This window comes from Sinocyclocheilus anshuiensis, unplaced genomic scaffold (assembly GCF_001515605.1).
Source record: "Sinocyclocheilus anshuiensis isolate Anshui unplaced genomic scaffold, SAMN03320099.WGS_v1.1 scaffold1144, whole genome shotgun sequence".
In the NCBI taxonomy this organism is placed as follows: Eukaryota; Metazoa; Chordata; class Actinopteri; order Cypriniformes; family Cyprinidae; genus Sinocyclocheilus; species Sinocyclocheilus anshuiensis.
In genome coordinates, this window is record NW_015551101.1 from 295,426 (window position 1) to 312,695 (window position 17,270).

Sequence of the window (17,270 nt, forward strand, 5' to 3'; positions counted from 1 at the left end):
GGACAGGGCAGCGCTTTTCACGAGCGGAGATCGCTAGACGAATCATTTAATTATTGTTTTTTTTTCTTATCTCGGCTCTCTTGTTGTACGTTATGTTATTACTCCATTCATGTATACTAGCCTATAAATCCAGCGCTCCCTGAACGCAGTCTCTGGCTTATTGCCAGTCAAGGGCAAGCACGCTGCAGGGACGCCTCTATAATGACTTTGATCTGATCATAAAATCTTTCCGAGTCACAGGGCTCAAGTCCAAGTCAAGTCTCGAGTCCTTGCTGTCAAAGTCTAAGTCGAGTCTCAAGTCTTCTTTAATTATGTCGAGTCGAGTCGCAAGTCATCAAATTTGGGACTCGAGTCCGAGTCAAGTCTCGAATCATGTGACTGGTGTCCACACCCCTGGTGTGCATTATAACGCAGACTATAGCATAGTGTTAACACAACTGCAGCCTATCAGATCAGAAGCACCTTTCCTATTTAGATCGAGAGGGTATGCGGCGTACAGATTTTTTAGCCAAGTGGATTTTGAATGCAACTTCCAAAAACAAATTAGTATCTTAATTACGTTTTTTGTAGGTAAGGAAAACATCCTGTGGCAGCAATTACATCTAACTTTAGTCCTAATAACTTCCATTTGGAGCAGAAATTAAACAATTCAGCTTTATCATACAACAAAAATGGCTTAAATAAGCCAGGACCTGCCACTGATGCCCCCTCCAAAAAAATAGGTGCATGACACCCTTGTATCACATCTACAACAGCAAAAAAAAAAAAAAAACATACAGTAGGGCACTAACTACAATGAGCAGCAGAGGGCAGTGAAGCTCTAGGTGGCTAAAGCAATGAATTGGTGCATTTTAGTTACGCCCCTTATTCTTACCTGTACTTGACACTCCCACCACATTACTGCTCTCACTGACAAGATCATCCATTACAGCTAGCGCTCGGAATTCATACCAAGAGTCCTGGGAGACAGAGAAACAGGTCAGTGGGTCACAAATCCTGTGAGGCCAACAGGTTGAAGTGTCAGATCTACCAACAGATTTGTAACAAGAACATTTGTAGCAGACTCTGCTGTATGTCAGACTGAATTAAAATGACATCCTCTAAGCTTTTCAGCGGAAATGCATTCCCTCACTGCTTTTCTCTAAATAGTCACAGAACTGCCATTCTCTGAAACAAATGAATGTGCACAAGATGGAAAATTTCTGTAAATTAGACATTTTCACTCAGAAATACATCAAATGACAGAAGTAAATTGGATTTCAAACTGCAAATAGCATTGACTTTCATTTCACCTCTATTATTTATGGGTAACTTTGAGGACCATACAAAAGTATGTAGTGATATTAAAGTAGTAAGTATTACCTGAATAAGATCTCTTGCTATGATCTCAGTCTCAGTGGCAGGAATCAAGTCATCCAGAACCTCCCACCTTTCCCCCAGACGGAACTCGATGATGTAATGGTCAATTGGTGAAGAGTGATTGGCCGGAGGAAGCCATGTCAACAATACACCCTGCTGTGTCCGGTTGGCTGTGAGGCACCGTGGTGGAGTTAGAAGCACCAGTGGTTCAGGGGTACTTATGGGATACCCTAGGAAAGATAAAGGGAGGTTGTAAACGCATCTCATTCACAGGTCCATTACAAGATCTAGTTTGTGTAGAAGTGTCACCCACCTCCTGTAGTCACAGTGACTACCTCACTGAAGGGGCCGGTGCCCAGCTTGTTCTGGGCCAGCACACTAAATTGATAGGCAGTCTTTGGCTCCAACCCCTGGACCACCAACCATGTCTGAGAGCCGGGTACAGGTATGGACAGCCAGTCATGTGGCCCTAAATCATTCTTCACCTTTCTATTGGATTATACCAAAGAGTTCCATTATAAAACTTCAATTGAGTACAATGAAAAACTATATATTTCTTGACAAACAGTGAAATACGAATAAATTGAGATTAAACATTCCATTGATTCATTCATTGCATTTACATATCCATATAATCCATAGCTTTAACAGCTAGTCTTTTAAAAAAAAGACTACACGAAGTACATTTAGAAAAAAAGTGAGGAAGGAACTATATTTAGTGGGGGTTCTGGCAGGACTTACACCGGGCCGTACCAGACCGAGAACGTCTGTTCAAAGCCTCCGTCATATCCAGGTTCCCAGGAAACATTAGCGGAGCTTGTGGATGCTGACACGTGGACATTAGTTGGCGCATGTGGACTAGTGCCTGAAATGGTTATTTTAAATTAGTAGTGTCTGCAAATGCTAGTAATATTGCTCATACTAAATATTATGGATTTGAATTAACCACTAACCCATAGCATTTAACTTTGGCACATAACTTTTCTTAAATGATACATTGGATAAATGACACATCAGATCATGTGGCTTGTGGAGCTGAGACATTTCTAGCAAGGTTTGCACAGGCTGACACCTTTTTGTTTTATGCATTTTTTTCTACTATTTTTATTTATGCCACTTAAGCAATTAAAAACACAAAATTCTACATTACCGTTCAAAAGTCTAGGGTTGGTATGATTTTTAAATATTTTTGAAATAAGTATCTTATGCTTGCCAAGGCTGCATTTATTTGATCAAAACATAATGAAAACAGTAATATTGTGAAATATTTTTACAGTTTAAAAAACTGTTTTTAATACATTTTAAAAAGTAATTTATTCACATGATCCTTCCGAAATCATTCTAATATGCTGATACATGCTAAAACTGTTGTGCTGCTTAATATTTTTGTGGAACCCATGAAACACTTTTTTCAAGATTCTTTGATTAATATAGTTTAAATGAACAGCATTTATTGGAAATATAATTTTTTTTTGTAACAACGTAAGCCTTAACTGTCACTTTTGATCAATTTGATGTGTCCTCACTGAATAAAACAATTAACTTATTTTTTAAAATCTTACTGACCCCAAATTTTTGAACAGTAGTGTATAATCATGAGTGAATCAATCACATATCTACCAAAACCCATTAGCAAAATGAGACCTAGCAAAACAGAATCCATTATATGCCATGCTGAATATAATGTGAAGGAACGAATTCACTAAACATTTACAAGAAGCGGGATCATTGTTAGGGGAGGCATCCGGGAACATTGTCTATTAGTGGCCACAATTCATTCTTAGTGATTAACCCAAAATCTTTAAGGTCTAGGCCAGACAGTTTGTTCTAAAACAACTACTTTCCAAGATGTATTTAGCCTTGTCAGACACAGCTAGAAAGATTTATGAGAAACTGAAGAACAGGAGATCCATTTGTCTGACCTGAACATCCTCTCACTTGTTTTCTGACTAGACAATAAACTAACTCTGTGCACAGACTGACCCAGTCTGATAATAGCAGGAGAGTGCAGGACGATGGAAACACTGAAGTGGAGGATGGATTCAGGAGTTCCATCACATCTCTTATCGGCACCTAGCAGCTGCGGAGGATCTGTTAATTGCTCTCTCATTAAGCATAATCTTTAGACCGTCATGACACCAGTCCATCACCAAACAAATAACGTGTGTGTAGGATTGTGTGCCCGCTGACACATCACTTGTCATCCGAGGGCGAACTCTCAGACGTGACAGCTGAGCTACAGCTCCCACGAGCTACATTGGCCCCCCTACTGTAATGACTCACTTGTGCAGCTTGGCCGGGAATCGTAATGTCCTAGCCTACACTTCCTATCTGGCACATGTTGAGAAATCGCATATCTGACGTATTTTGTGTCCTTAAGAACCTTCAAAATTGAACATAGTGTGCTGACCTAGGCTAAAATATGTACAGTACAGAAATGTAATTAAAAGAATAAAAATATTGTAATTAAGGTCATTTTACAGTGTGCTACACTACAGCCTTCATAGATAGATAGATAGATAGATAGATAGAAAAATGGAGGACAGACAGACAGATAGATAAGTAAGATAGAAGATAGAAAGTAAGATAAGAGTCATTTACCTATTACAAAAAGGCGTGTGCTGGCAGTGATGCTTGTTACTACATTGGTGGCAACACATTCCCACTCCCCATGATCCTCTTTGCTTAGAGACACAAATTGCAAGCTACCACTTGGTAAGATGTTATGTTTGCTTCTGCTGGGCTTCCCGACCTTGCCAAAGGACAAAATAATAAACAATTCAAGATTAACTATCTACGAAAGGGAAAAAATAATATACTTAAAGGGGTCATCGGATGCCCATTTTCCACAAGTTGCTATGATTCTTTAAAGTCTTAATGAAAAGTCTATAACATACTTAGGTTAAAATTTCTCAATGGTAGTGTAAAAATCACCCTTTTTACCTTGTTAAAATCAGCTTGCATTTCCCTTTACATGCTAATGAGCTCTGCTCACCCCGCCCCTCTCTTCTGTGGGGTGACGAGCCGTTCTCATATGACTGTTTACTTTAGCCGCATTTAGCCGCAAAACTTGCTAACTAGCACATTATTAGGAAAGGCGATTTGCAAAGATTCATGAAAAACCCTTATACTCACTTCATCTGTAGGTGAAGCTGGATCACGAATGATTCGCAGGAACATAGACGTATTTAGGTAGATCGGAGGGTGCATTCCCTTCAAAAACGAAAGTAACGTTAATCCTCTGCGTCTTCAGCGGCTCAGATGTCGGGAGTAAATGACGACTGCTATGTTCATCATTACATCCAACAACAAAACACCTCAATTTCTTAGGAGCCATTCTTGTCTACGTCTCTGCTCTGGCATCGAAAAAATGGCAGTCGGACTATTCACAGCTCACTCAGAGCGGGTCTAAGCTAAGACGGCCATGTCAATCAACTATCGTGGGAGCGGCCTGGGTCTGTGTGACGTCACACAGCCAAGAAGCTGAGAATGGCTTGGTTTGAAAAAGGGGATATTATTTATAGATTAAAAAAATACCACGGGGTGGATTTTTATCATTATAGGGTGGTTGTGTACACACATTGCCAACACACATTTATGTTCAAACAACATGTAAAACTGATTTGCATCCGATGACCCCTTTAATGTTGTGGTGGGTCATGGTACCTTTCTCCATACGATGGTTGGAATCTCAGGGTCTCCAGAAGCAGCGCAGGGGATGACCAGCTCTCTTCCCGCCTCCTGACGGTACTCCCCCCCGGGCCTCACGTTGAAGTAAGGGGGGTCCTGGGGTCACATGATGATGTTTACCTCACAAACCACACAACACATCTCAAAAATTCAAGGAAAATGTGATTATTTTTAATTAAGATGCACTGACTCACCTTTAGCACCAGAGTGGCCGGAGGGGACTGTCCCATGGTACCTAGGACATTGTAAGGCACACAGGTGTAGGTGCCAAGGGAGTCTTCAGTGACCTCTGCCACCCGAATGCTTCCGTCTGCCATCTGACTCCATCCAGGATACTGTGAGAGAAACATCAGAGAACTGGAGTGTTGTCAAACAGTCAAGAGTCTTGACATTTCAGACGTCAGAAGTCCATGCATTATAGACCTTCTCGATTCTGAGGGGGTAGCCATCTTTCTCCCATCTGACTGACGTAACTGGGGGGTTGGCATCCACTGGGCAGCGAATAATTCCTGGCAACTTTCTTGGGACGTAGATGACAGGTGGCATGTTCACAACACGGGCAGGGTCTGCGGAGAGGATACGGTCCAAACAGGAATGAGGAACATGGGTAATAATGTTAGTTATGCTAAAGCAGATACCACAAATGAAGTAATCAAGTCAGTCTCGCTATGCTGTCAAAGTACTTTATCCATTTTTTTTGTTTATCCATCATAATACGGTTCATAGCAGTTATAGATTTTAAAGTCTAAATCAACACATCTCCCATATTTTCACTGCAAAATCGCAGTGTTCGAGAGCCTGTGTAAGATATGTGTGGTAACGGAACATGTAAGTGTTATTTAAAGCCCTTCCTGTGAAGTTCTCTCACCTGCAGCAGCCCTGGGGTGTCGCTGACTGATATAGCACAACCCCAGCGGCACAGAGGAGCCGCTGCTAATGAGACAGTCAGCCACTGCTCGGCATATGACACAATATAATGTGCTTTTCCACAGCTAATCTCTTCTCTCTTCAAACTGCCAGGCTATATTTCCCCTCAGTTAATTCATTAAGGATCCCTTGTCACCCCTGACCTCTTTTCTGCTGTGATGATTCTGTTCTGGGTGGTAAAATGAGAGAAACAAGCCATCTTTTGAATTCTATACGCCCCCTTGTCTGCTGAAAATTCACGTTCAAGACAATACACATTTTCTCTACACATGACACTTTCTTCCTGTTGTAACAATCATTACTGGCTTGAAATATTTTCATTGGCGGTCAACTATAATGTTTTTTTTTTTAATGGCAGATACCCAACTACATCTACAGAACAGGGCTGCTGAGGGCTGACTTGTATGATAATATAATATAATATAATATAATATAATATAATATAATATAATATAATATAATATAATATAATATAATATAATATAATATAGAGAAATTATATATAGAACACCCAAAATTCATTAAAAACACTGAAACAGAAAATGTCAGAAAATGACAAGGTTGTCAATTCAAATAATTATATTTCTTAATTATGATAACCTCAATGATTTAATATATATTTAACTGTAGGTGATATTGTAGGCTTGGAACACTGATTTGCATTCACATCTGTGTATTTTGTCTGTGTTACAGCAGCTTCCTTTTAGAATTCAGAGCTGGAACTATTTGTTTTCTAATAATGAATTGAAGTTGCTTCAGTGACAACTCTTGGCTGTCATTTATAACTGTCACAATTCCAATTTTTCATGGTGACCGCAGTATGTAAGGCTTCTCCAATCTGTCTTTTCTATCCAAGAGAGACAGACAGACAGACAGACAGACACAGAGGCAGCTCAGACTCGGGGCTTATCCACCACTTCCTGCAGCACCACAAGAGTCCTGGTGCAGATGGAAGCGAGCTCTCAAACCCTCCAGAGAGAGGCAGCAACTAGACTAGCAACTAGAACATCTCAGATGCCTGGCAGCCACAACGGCATCTCAAAGGGTGTAAATAGCTCTGTCCCTGTACGTGACAGACACCAATTACCCGCTCTGAAGATAGTATACTTGACATAAAACACCTCAAAGGCACACAGGACATACACTGAGATTTCAAACGCAGGCCTGGTGCTGCAGGCTCTTTAAGAGGTTGAAGGTGAAACTCACATTGCAGGGTCAGGTAAGCTGAAGCAGAGGGGGAGATGCCCAGGCTGTTACTTGGGCTGCAAGTGTATTTCCCAGCATCCTCTGGCTTCACTCTGTAGATAATGAGGGTTCCGTCAATAAAGATGCGAACACGGAGCTTCAGATCACTGCAGGGAAGAGAAGAGAGATGATCCGTTTGAAAAATATTATTAAACGTGTTTGTACTGAGAACTGAGGCTGTTACAATGACTCATTATTATGGCAGTCTGTTTCTGCCTCAGAGTGAATAATAAAAAAGGTAATTGTGAGAAAGTTTTAATTGAACGTTATACTTGTTGATGAAAAATAAACATCAAAACAGTCACAAGAATTAAAGCTACATTTCTGAGATATAGATGAAGAGTGCAATAAAGGGAAAGTCACAAGTATGACATTTTGAAAAATCTGATATAAAGTCACAATTGTGATAAATAAAATTGCAGTTGTGATATATAAAGTCACAGTTACGAAAAAATCATGATTGTGATATAAAAAAGCAAGATTGAGAAAGTCACAAATATTATATAATGAAACATTTGGGAAAAAGTAGCAATTTAAGAGTCACAAGTATGAGATTGAAATTTTGAGACAGACAAAACTCTGAGCGTAAAGTCACAATTATGAGAAATAAAATCGCGAGACAAAATTGTAAGACATTGTCAAAGTTATGAGAGTGATAATGTTGGATAAAAAACAATTATGAGATAAAATCTTAATTATGAGAAATGTATGAGACATTTGTAAGTTATAAAAAGTTGCAACTGCATAATGTAGTTGCAATTATGGGAACTAGATACATTTGAGAGGTATAAAACTGCAGTTATTGCAATTATATAGACATATTTGTGAGTATTACATCACAATTATGAGATATAAAGTCACAGTTATGAAAAATAAAGACATATATAAAATATAAATATAAAAAAAAAAAATTATAATTGATGGGAAATGGCATTCAGTTGAATTTTAGCTTCTTAACTTTGGCTTTGGTTGAAGTTAACTTTATATTTTTTCCATCAATAAACTTTGTTCTTTTCACAAAAAAATAAAAATAAATAAACAATAAAACAAATAAAATAAAATGAAATAAAAAATAAAATGAAATAAAATAAAATAAAATAAAATAATTTGAGATTAGATCATATTTGGCAAACCCCCTGCAGTACTGCTTTAGACCCCTGTTAAAGACTTCATAATCTACAACCCTGAGGATGTATGTATGTCTGCAGACAAAAAAATCACTTCTAAGCAAAAAAACTTTTGATTCTTATAGTTAATTTTACAAATATCAGTGTCTACTAAAATGTTTTTACACAAAGTGGTAAGTTGGCCAGCAGTCTGAATATTCCCATGAACATCCGTCCGCCCCTCACAGTTCAATAGTACCGGAAACCGTTATTTCGAAACACTATTCTGGCCTGTTTCCACAGAGAGGAACAGACTACAGCCCTGCATATAGAGGGTCAATACGGCCACGCTTGGGGGAGTCAGAACAGCTTTGGCTCGGCTTCAGTTGATCAGCATGTTTTTTAGGCATGTGATGACACAAGCACAGTGTCACAAGATGTTCCCATCCCGGCATAAAAACCTGCTGTGTGCGCCTCCACGTCACTGCACTAGCATTTGCCTTAATGCAGCTGTAGAGGGCTTGAGATTCAGGGATTCTGGGTCTAAAAATATATGTGGCTCTAATCTAAAACCGACAGACACACACACACACACACACACACACACACAGCAGCTTCTGTGTTCAAGACTCTGAGACTTGGCACAGTAGTGAACTCGATCATAACTTTACTTCTTGAAGTAGACGTTGTCCTCCTCCCAGTACCAGGTATAGGTCAGGTTGCCAGGATACGCCTCTGCTTGGCACGTAAATTGGGCATTCTGGGATATGTTAACAGTGATGTTCTCAGGTGGTGACACGATGTATGGAGGACCTGGTGGAAGCAAACAGCGACAAGGGTTATAGACAGACAAATAAGCAAAAATCAAAACAGAAAAATTAGGGTTATTGTTTAGACTAATGCTGTATGTAAAGTTGCAATTGTGAGGGAAGCAATTATGAGAACTTTCTGAGATGAAGTCACAGTTCTGAGATGTAAAGTGTAAATTATAAGAAATATACTGAAATTGTAACTGTGAGATATAAAGTCACAATTGAGAAAGTCGCAATTGTACAGTCAAATTTGTAATTACAAGGTGTTGCAATTATGCGAAGTAAATTTATATTTGCATGAAATAAATTTGCATTTATGAGATATAAAATTACATGTACAGTATGAGAAAGACATCTGTAAGATAAATGGTTGATGTTTATGAGATAGACACATTTGTGAATTAAAGTTACAATTATGATATATACAGTAACAGTTATGCACTGTAAGAAAAACTGTAGTTTTTACAAAATAATTTTGTCATTTTTGTCTGCCAGAATAATTTTGTAAAAAATACAGAAATATCAAAGTTCATCACAAGTAGCTTTTCCACAAGCTGAAGTGTATACTAATATACAGAAGGTGCACAGAGTCATTCATGCAAACACAACACACCATCATGGTAGCACACATGACGCATAAATAATGAAATAAATAATTATTAAACAACAGAAGATGTACCATAAAATCCTAATGTACCTAACTGATAAAACCATTAAGTAACATGATTATTCAAACAAAACACTCTCAAATGTGAAGTATCAAGCAGGAAATTCTGGGAATATCACTTTACAGTTTTTGACTGTAAATTATACATTGATTTTCTCTTTTTTACTTCTAAAAACTACAATTAACAGCATTTTACTGTAAAATTACATGAAATGTCTGGTTAGATCTTTTACAGTTTTTCCCTGTATATACAGGTGCATCTCAATAAATTAGAATGTCGTGGAAAAGTTCATTTCAGTCATTCAACTCAAATTGTGAAACTCGTGTATTAAATAAATTCATTCTAATTTATTGAGATGCACCTGTAGTACGGGAACTTACTGTTAACCTATTGTGAACGTTTTTTTTCCCTAGCGTTTTTACAATATTTGACCGTTAAAATTACACAGTGTCAAAAATAAAGACACATCTGTGAGATGTAATTTTTTTTTTTTTTTTGGAAACAGAATTTCATTTGAGCTGATGGCAAATAACTAGCATTCAGTTCAATTTTATCATCTTAAAGTCCGAATGAAATCAAAATGTACAATATTCATTTTGTTACCACACATTGCTAGTATTAAGGTGAAAAATTAATCCGTGCAAGTTAATCCACTGAAGAAAATTATTTGTCTTCGTAATCTTTAATCAAAATCTAATCATTTGCTTCTGCTCTGGAATGGCATTTCTTCTCTGATGACGTCAGTTTGACGGCTTGGCCATGGCTTGGGCAGAATTCACTTAACCATGCCCCTTCAACCGTTCGTTTGCTGCAAGTGAAAGATGAGAGGAGGAGCGCAAAAATAAAACCCCGCCCTCTATTCTATAGTTCCTGCTTCCCCTTCCATTTGTTCTCTGGTTCTGAGCCAAACAAGATAACAAGACTAATCAAGAACAACCAATTACAACATAAGACTAATTAAACAAAATTAGTTGTCTAAATGACAACCTGTAAACTCAATGTTAACAAGCTAGCATGCTAATGCTAACATGTTAGAGTGGTTATACTTTCAAAACAGTGTGACAGTGTGCCAGCCGTTTGCCTGCTAACTTTCTGTTTCTTAGCGTATTTGCTGCAAGTGCAAACACATTTCATTTTTGTTTATATACACAAGGGAAAGGAATTATTATCTGTGGTAATCAACTGCATGCCATAGATGTGGTAGGCCTATTCCTTGCAATTATCCTAATTCTCCTCCATGTTTATGTGTGTATATAAACCCGTCTAATAAAGACAGCAAGGATCCTACTGTCAGACCTTCCCAAAGAGAATATTAACCTTTCCAACAAGAGGCTGTCACTGAAATTGCCAATAGACTTTTAATTAGATGTGTGGGTAGGCAGGAATACTATCGTGACACTCGGACCGCTGTGAGATTTGTGGGTGCTCTGCAGAAAGATCCAGCATGAGTGCTACTCTTTGCACAAATAAACCCATAACTAGCTGTGAAATATCTTCTAATCTTAATGTGTGGACTATGCTGAGAGCTTCCTGGATGTTTCCTTAATGTGCAGTAAATGACACTGCATCTAAGGGGATTATTGACAGTAGCGCAGCTTTGCTTATTAAAATGAAATCGCAAAAGGCATCACTTGACAGCGTCTAAAAATATCCCTGGCATTGCTCGCGCTCGTGTTATTGAAGCAGGTATTGAAGCAGGTTTTAACTAGAGTGCCTCTCCAGAGGCTTCATGAGAATATTGCTTTTTGTAAAAACAATATTGCTAGTTTACTAAACAAAACAGCCCATGGCCAAGGCAATTTTGGCTCGGCACAGTTCATATGTGTCTCCATCTGACTCGGAGGTACTCAGACGAGAGCAGACGATCCTCTTCTAAATCACTCCAACTAAAGCTCTAAATTCCAGGTAGGGCAGATGATATTGCTTATATATATGATCAGATATTCAGTTTAAATGTTTATGTACTCGGAGTGGCTTAAATCGGTAAGATTTAATCCATCAATTCAATTAAGCAGACATTGTTGCCAAGTGGATTAAAAAAGTATAATGCAATTAAAATCTAATAAAAAAACTAAAATAAATAATGTGTGTATATAAATATATGCACACACACACACACACACACACACACACACATATATATATATATACAGCCAAAAAAATAAGAAATCAGGAAGGGGGCCAATACTTTTTCACACCACTGTATATATAAATAAAATTATAATTATATATAAAATATATAAATATATATATATATATATATATATATATATTTACACACAAAACATTATAACATATACTAAAACATTTTTTTAAAAGCCTCACACTGACTTTTTACATTTTTAAGTGATGATGCAAACTAATTTTGAAACATTTATTTGAAATGAACAATTACATCTGATTCAAGGAAATGAATTAAATTATTCTTATTCGGATTATCTTGTTACAAAATCTCACACCAAAATATCGCAAAATAAGTCTAATGTCTAGGTCTCTTAGAAATGTAATGTCCAAGTAAAAAGCAAAAGCAAAAAAAAAAATGCATTAAAACAGGGGTCAAAGATATTTATCAAATCATGAGATAAATCACGATTATTTAATTATATTGACAGTCTTGTTTTAAATATTTAAAAAATTACTTTAATGATGTGAATGATCAGAAAAAGAGATGTCAACGTTATGCAAAGGATATTTTATCTAGATAATTTTAAATAATAATTTGCATTGTCTTTAATACTGTATCAGAATAAAAGCCGATTCTTTTGAAAACAACATAACTTCTTTGTATAATTTTAACCTTAATATTTTACAAACAGCATAAATTGGTCTTTGTGCATGAAATCACAGCTTTCATACATTAGCTTTCACTAATTTAGGGAAAAATATTAAATTGTTTTGAAAGCCCTGCATTAACATTATAGTAATATTCAAGACCTTGCTTCATTTTTCGCCAGCAAATCATCACACATATATTGTTACTATTCAGTATATATCAGCCAGCTCTTAGCAGGTTATGTAGGGAGTACAGACAAGAAGCTCCACGATGTTTCCTGGTGCTCTGTGATCACAAGCGTCCTCTAAATTCTCTGTTTCCCAGCACAAGCTGTGTGTTAGCGTGCTGCTCTGTATTCACAGCCATGCATCACTGCCATAAATCTGACTGCAGTGAAAGCCACAAAGCCAGTGACAGGCAGCTTGCTCATGTTTGCTGTCATACTGTACACGGCCCATGGATAATAAACTGAACCACTTCATCATTCTGTTCTAACGCAGAGGCCATATGGGGAGAGACTGTGGTACCAGTACCAGGTGCTGACTCAGAGCGAACAACCATTATTCTGTTTGCATGTGCATGAAACTCACACAATTATCAAACAGATCCCCTCATATCCATCATGAAAGAGACAAAACAGGCAGATCTTTTTCCAGGTGACGTTTGATCCATGGCTTAAATGGACCAGTGTGATGATGACAGATTTATTTTCCCTTTAAAGGAATAGTTTAAAGCAAGCAAGAATAGTAGTAACCAACTGTTTGGAACGTTCCAAATGTTGAACACAAAAGAAGATCTTTTGAAGAATGCTGGTAACCAAACAGTTGTTGGTCCCCATTGACTTCCATAGGGAAAGAAATACCATGTAAGTCAATTGGGAACCATCAATTGTTTGATTACCAGCATTCTTCAGAATATCATCTTTTGTGTTCAACATAAGAAAGAAACTTATACAGGTTTCGAATGAAAATGGTCATTTTTGGATGAACAATCCCTTTAAAATCATTATTTTTAACTTGTTCTCAGAAGCCAGGCCAAAAGGTATGGAGGCCCATTTCTGTCATTTAAGAAAACAAAATGCTTTGGTAAATCATAATTATGAGATAAAATGTCATAATTATGAGATGAAATATATACATTATGAGATACCGAGTCATGGTTGAGACGAAAAGTCAAAACTATCATATACAAAGTAATAATTATAAAGTCCATTATAAAAGTATACATTATGAAAAAATTAAGTAGGAATCATAAGAAAATGTCAAAATTTAGATCAAATTTCAATATTTATATCAAAAGTATTAGATCTTTCAAATTTTTAAGTCAAACCTATGAGATACTAAGTTATATTCATGTCATATATCATGATTACTGTATGACTTAGTATCTCATACTTTTGATTTTTTATGTCCTAACTACAACATGTCAAAATGATGACTTTTTATGTCATGGGATAAAAGTCAAAATTGAGATAAAATGTCATAATTATTATTAATTGTATACTTTTTACTTTTGACATTTTGTCTTTTTATGTCCTAAAGAGTATCTCATAATTTCTACTTTTTATGTTATAATAATGACATAGTATCTCAATTTGAACTTTTTGTCATAATTATGTCATAACTATGTTTTTAGTGAAAATGTGTGTGGTGAAAATAGATGCTGGTCCACAGAATGAAAACAGAAAATATCGAATTATTGTGAATGCTGATAGCATAGTTATTAAATAAACAAGCCACTCTGAAGGTTGAATGAGTGTGTACAAGACATGAGCGGTTACTGTAAACCTGCAGTATATCACCTCCATCGCTCCGAGCAGGGCTGTAAACAGCTTCTACTGGAAGGCTCCATTAGGAGCTGAGTGACAGGAAGTGATCTATGCAGATGGAGCAGACTGAGCGTATTGACTGCGGCAGATGTGCTTAGAGTGACGAGACGGAAAGACCAGACTTTGACAACACTGATGTGTCCATACACAGATTCACTAAAAGAGACTAATTAACCAGGGAGCACCGAGGGCCTTGCACCTTTTCACCTAGTATCGACAGGACGCGATGACCACAGTAGCAAGAAAAGGACAAATATTGACAGTGAAGGACGCTTGCTTGCTTCTCCAGGGTTTCTGCAGGATTTTTAAGCTCGAATTTAAGACTTTTTAAGACCTTTTTTAAGACTTGCACAGATCAAATTAATACCATATGAGCGGGGTAGGGCAACGAGTAGCATATTAAACTGTAAAATTACTGTAAAAAGCATAATTTACAGTTCAGATACAAGTTTTCAGAAAAACAAAAAGTTTTATAAATGATAAACTTTACATTTCAGCCTTTAAACCATTTTTAAGAAAATGGATGAGTCAAAAGTATTAATTATTATATTCATTTAAACAATTATTATTAATAAATTGTTATATAAATTAAATAACATAAATTAGGGGTGTGCGATATTGACCAAAAATGATATCTTGATATTTTCTGGGATTTTATGGATAACGATAATTAGATTATACTGTATTTTGCTGAGTGTGCTATTGTGCTGATATCTTAAGGACTACCGTGGACAGCTGACTCCTGAATTTTTTGATATTCTTCATATTCTGTGTGGTCAGTTCACAGCAGGGATAGAAATTAATCTTTTTTTTTTATTATTAATTAATCATAAGTTTTATGGGCATTTTTACCTTTAAGCCATTTTTTCTAAAAGTGTGCATCATCTTTTGAGTCAAATTCTTGCATTTGGGCTGTTACCAAGCAAATGAAATCCATATCAACATTTTTCTTTGCAATACAGAGGAAACACAGAAGCTACATCTGGCATTTAGATGTATTTACACACTGTATAATGCAGCTCTGAGGGACATGGTATACTTTAACCTGCAGTTACAAATGCATAAATAATGTTTTGATATTTTAAACATAAAACTGATGTTTGAAATGATTAAAAAAATGAAAGGATACTTTAAATGTGAAGTTAAAAACGCCAGTAGGTGGCAGTAAGTCACTGTTAATAAGTGAGTCATTGCGACTGAACCGAATCATTTAAACCAGTGGTTCTCAACCTTTTTTTCCACTGGGCCACACTATGGTCCAAGTGCAAGTCTCACAGCCACACGCATATCATTTACATATTACGTCACCAATACAAACCAACAGGATTTATAATATTATAATATATAAATAATAATTTTAATATTAATTAATATTATGATATCTAATTACATTAATTTAAATAAATAAATAAATAATTCTACTCACCATTAATAAAACACCTGAAGCTGTCGGCAACTGAGCTGACCAATTTTGTAAAATTCAGCTCGAAAGGAGTAATAGCACAATGAAGTTGCGATTGTAAATTGCAGTCTGTAAAACGCGCACGGAAGCGTGACTTGATCCAAATATGGAAAGCACTTTCAAATTGAATAATCTGAGGTTCTCACCAGAGATGTTTTGTCACATTTCTGCAATTAAGGATGATTGCTGCGTAGTATGGGTGTTTCCTTTTGCCTGAACATCTTCAAGTGAGTGGATGGGCAAACCGAAAGTTGATGCCGAAAGTCCAGCACTCTCCTACCTTCACTGCTGCAACTACTCTTGTTTGTATGCGTTCCTTCGCTGGCATTTTCCACATTTCGTTTTTCTCCTTTAATAACAAATGTGTCCATTCTGATGCTCAATTTTACTGAACTAATGGCTGCTGATGACAATTTGAATTGAATTCTGCCAAAGTGCGCGCTTGTAAGTGTTCGTTAAATGCGTAACGTTAATTAGGCTACGTAAGTAGCCTACAGGTCTGCTCATGTCTGAAAATAATAGGCCTATATGAAAAACAAAATTATTTTACATAACAAAAACATTATAGCTTATATTTGTTTAGAACATTTTTAAATTAATGTAAAAACTAAAATGAATTGTAAAACTGAAAGTTATTTTTTTTATTATTGTGTTCAGCACGGTGGGCCGCATTTGAATTCGTGACGGGCCGCGGGTTGAGAACCACTAACTGTTGATTCATTCAGGAACAAAACAGCGTCATGTTGCTCAGAGACGCAAAACAGTGCTGTGGCTGTGTTTGGAATTATTTTTGTTGGCGAAATAGAGCAAAAGCAGGAAATAAGGTGTCTAAAACGTAAGTCTCTTAATGTTAACTTCTTGTTTATTGAACTGTTGTATCAAATCTATATCACATTTGTAATCATGCTGACTTTTGGAGAAAAAAACGGCACTCTCTTACTAACTTGACTTCATCATGTAATGTTTGCGTGCACTCTGTAGGTGTTTTGTTTGCTTTTCACGATATAGTCAAATCGCTAATAATAGTTAAAACTACAATTACGATATTATCGCAGACCATAGGCCTATATCGCACACCTTACTGTTTAGATTTTTAAAATGCATCGTCTTCTTATCGATCCACCAGTTCATATTTAAAGCTCTGAGTGTTTGCAGGGTAAAAACATGGGTCGATTTTTGCATTGGTCTGAACTCTGAACAAAACAACAGTTGTATTAAAAATGCATCCCCCGTATCTTGAATTATGTGAATTCTGAACGCATTTTAATAGACTGATTCATGCAGTGAAAAGGCGCTCTAAATGCATGCGCGCACAAGTTTAACCTATGTTAAAGGGGTCATATGATGCAATTTAAATTTTTCCTTTCTCTTTGGAGTGTTACAAGCTCTTGGTGCATAAA

At 36.7% G+C, this 17,270-nt stretch overlaps 1 protein-coding gene across 1 annotated transcript in view; it reads right to left on the reverse strand.

Annotated features, from left to right (window-relative positions):
* The window catches only part of LOC107662765 (protein turtle homolog B-like), a 77,908-nt gene that overhangs the window by 4,734 nt on the left and 55,904 nt on the right, over positions 1–17,270 (reverse strand). The window contains exons 6-15 of the mRNA XM_016452845.1: positions 8,999–9,140; positions 7,183–7,328; positions 5,473–5,615; positions 5,244–5,384; positions 5,026–5,145; positions 3,961–4,111; positions 2,101–2,224; positions 1,673–1,848; positions 1,363–1,589; positions 875–959 (exon numbers count right to left, since the gene is read on the reverse strand). Coding sequence (XP_016308331.1) covers positions 875–959; positions 1,363–1,589; positions 1,673–1,848; positions 2,101–2,224; positions 3,961–4,111; positions 5,026–5,145; positions 5,244–5,384; positions 5,473–5,615; positions 7,183–7,328; positions 8,999–9,140 — 1,455 coding nt within the window. The remainder of the gene's footprint in view (positions 1–874; positions 960–1,362; positions 1,590–1,672; positions 1,849–2,100; positions 2,225–3,960; positions 4,112–5,025; positions 5,146–5,243; positions 5,385–5,472; positions 5,616–7,182; positions 7,329–8,998; positions 9,141–17,270) is intronic.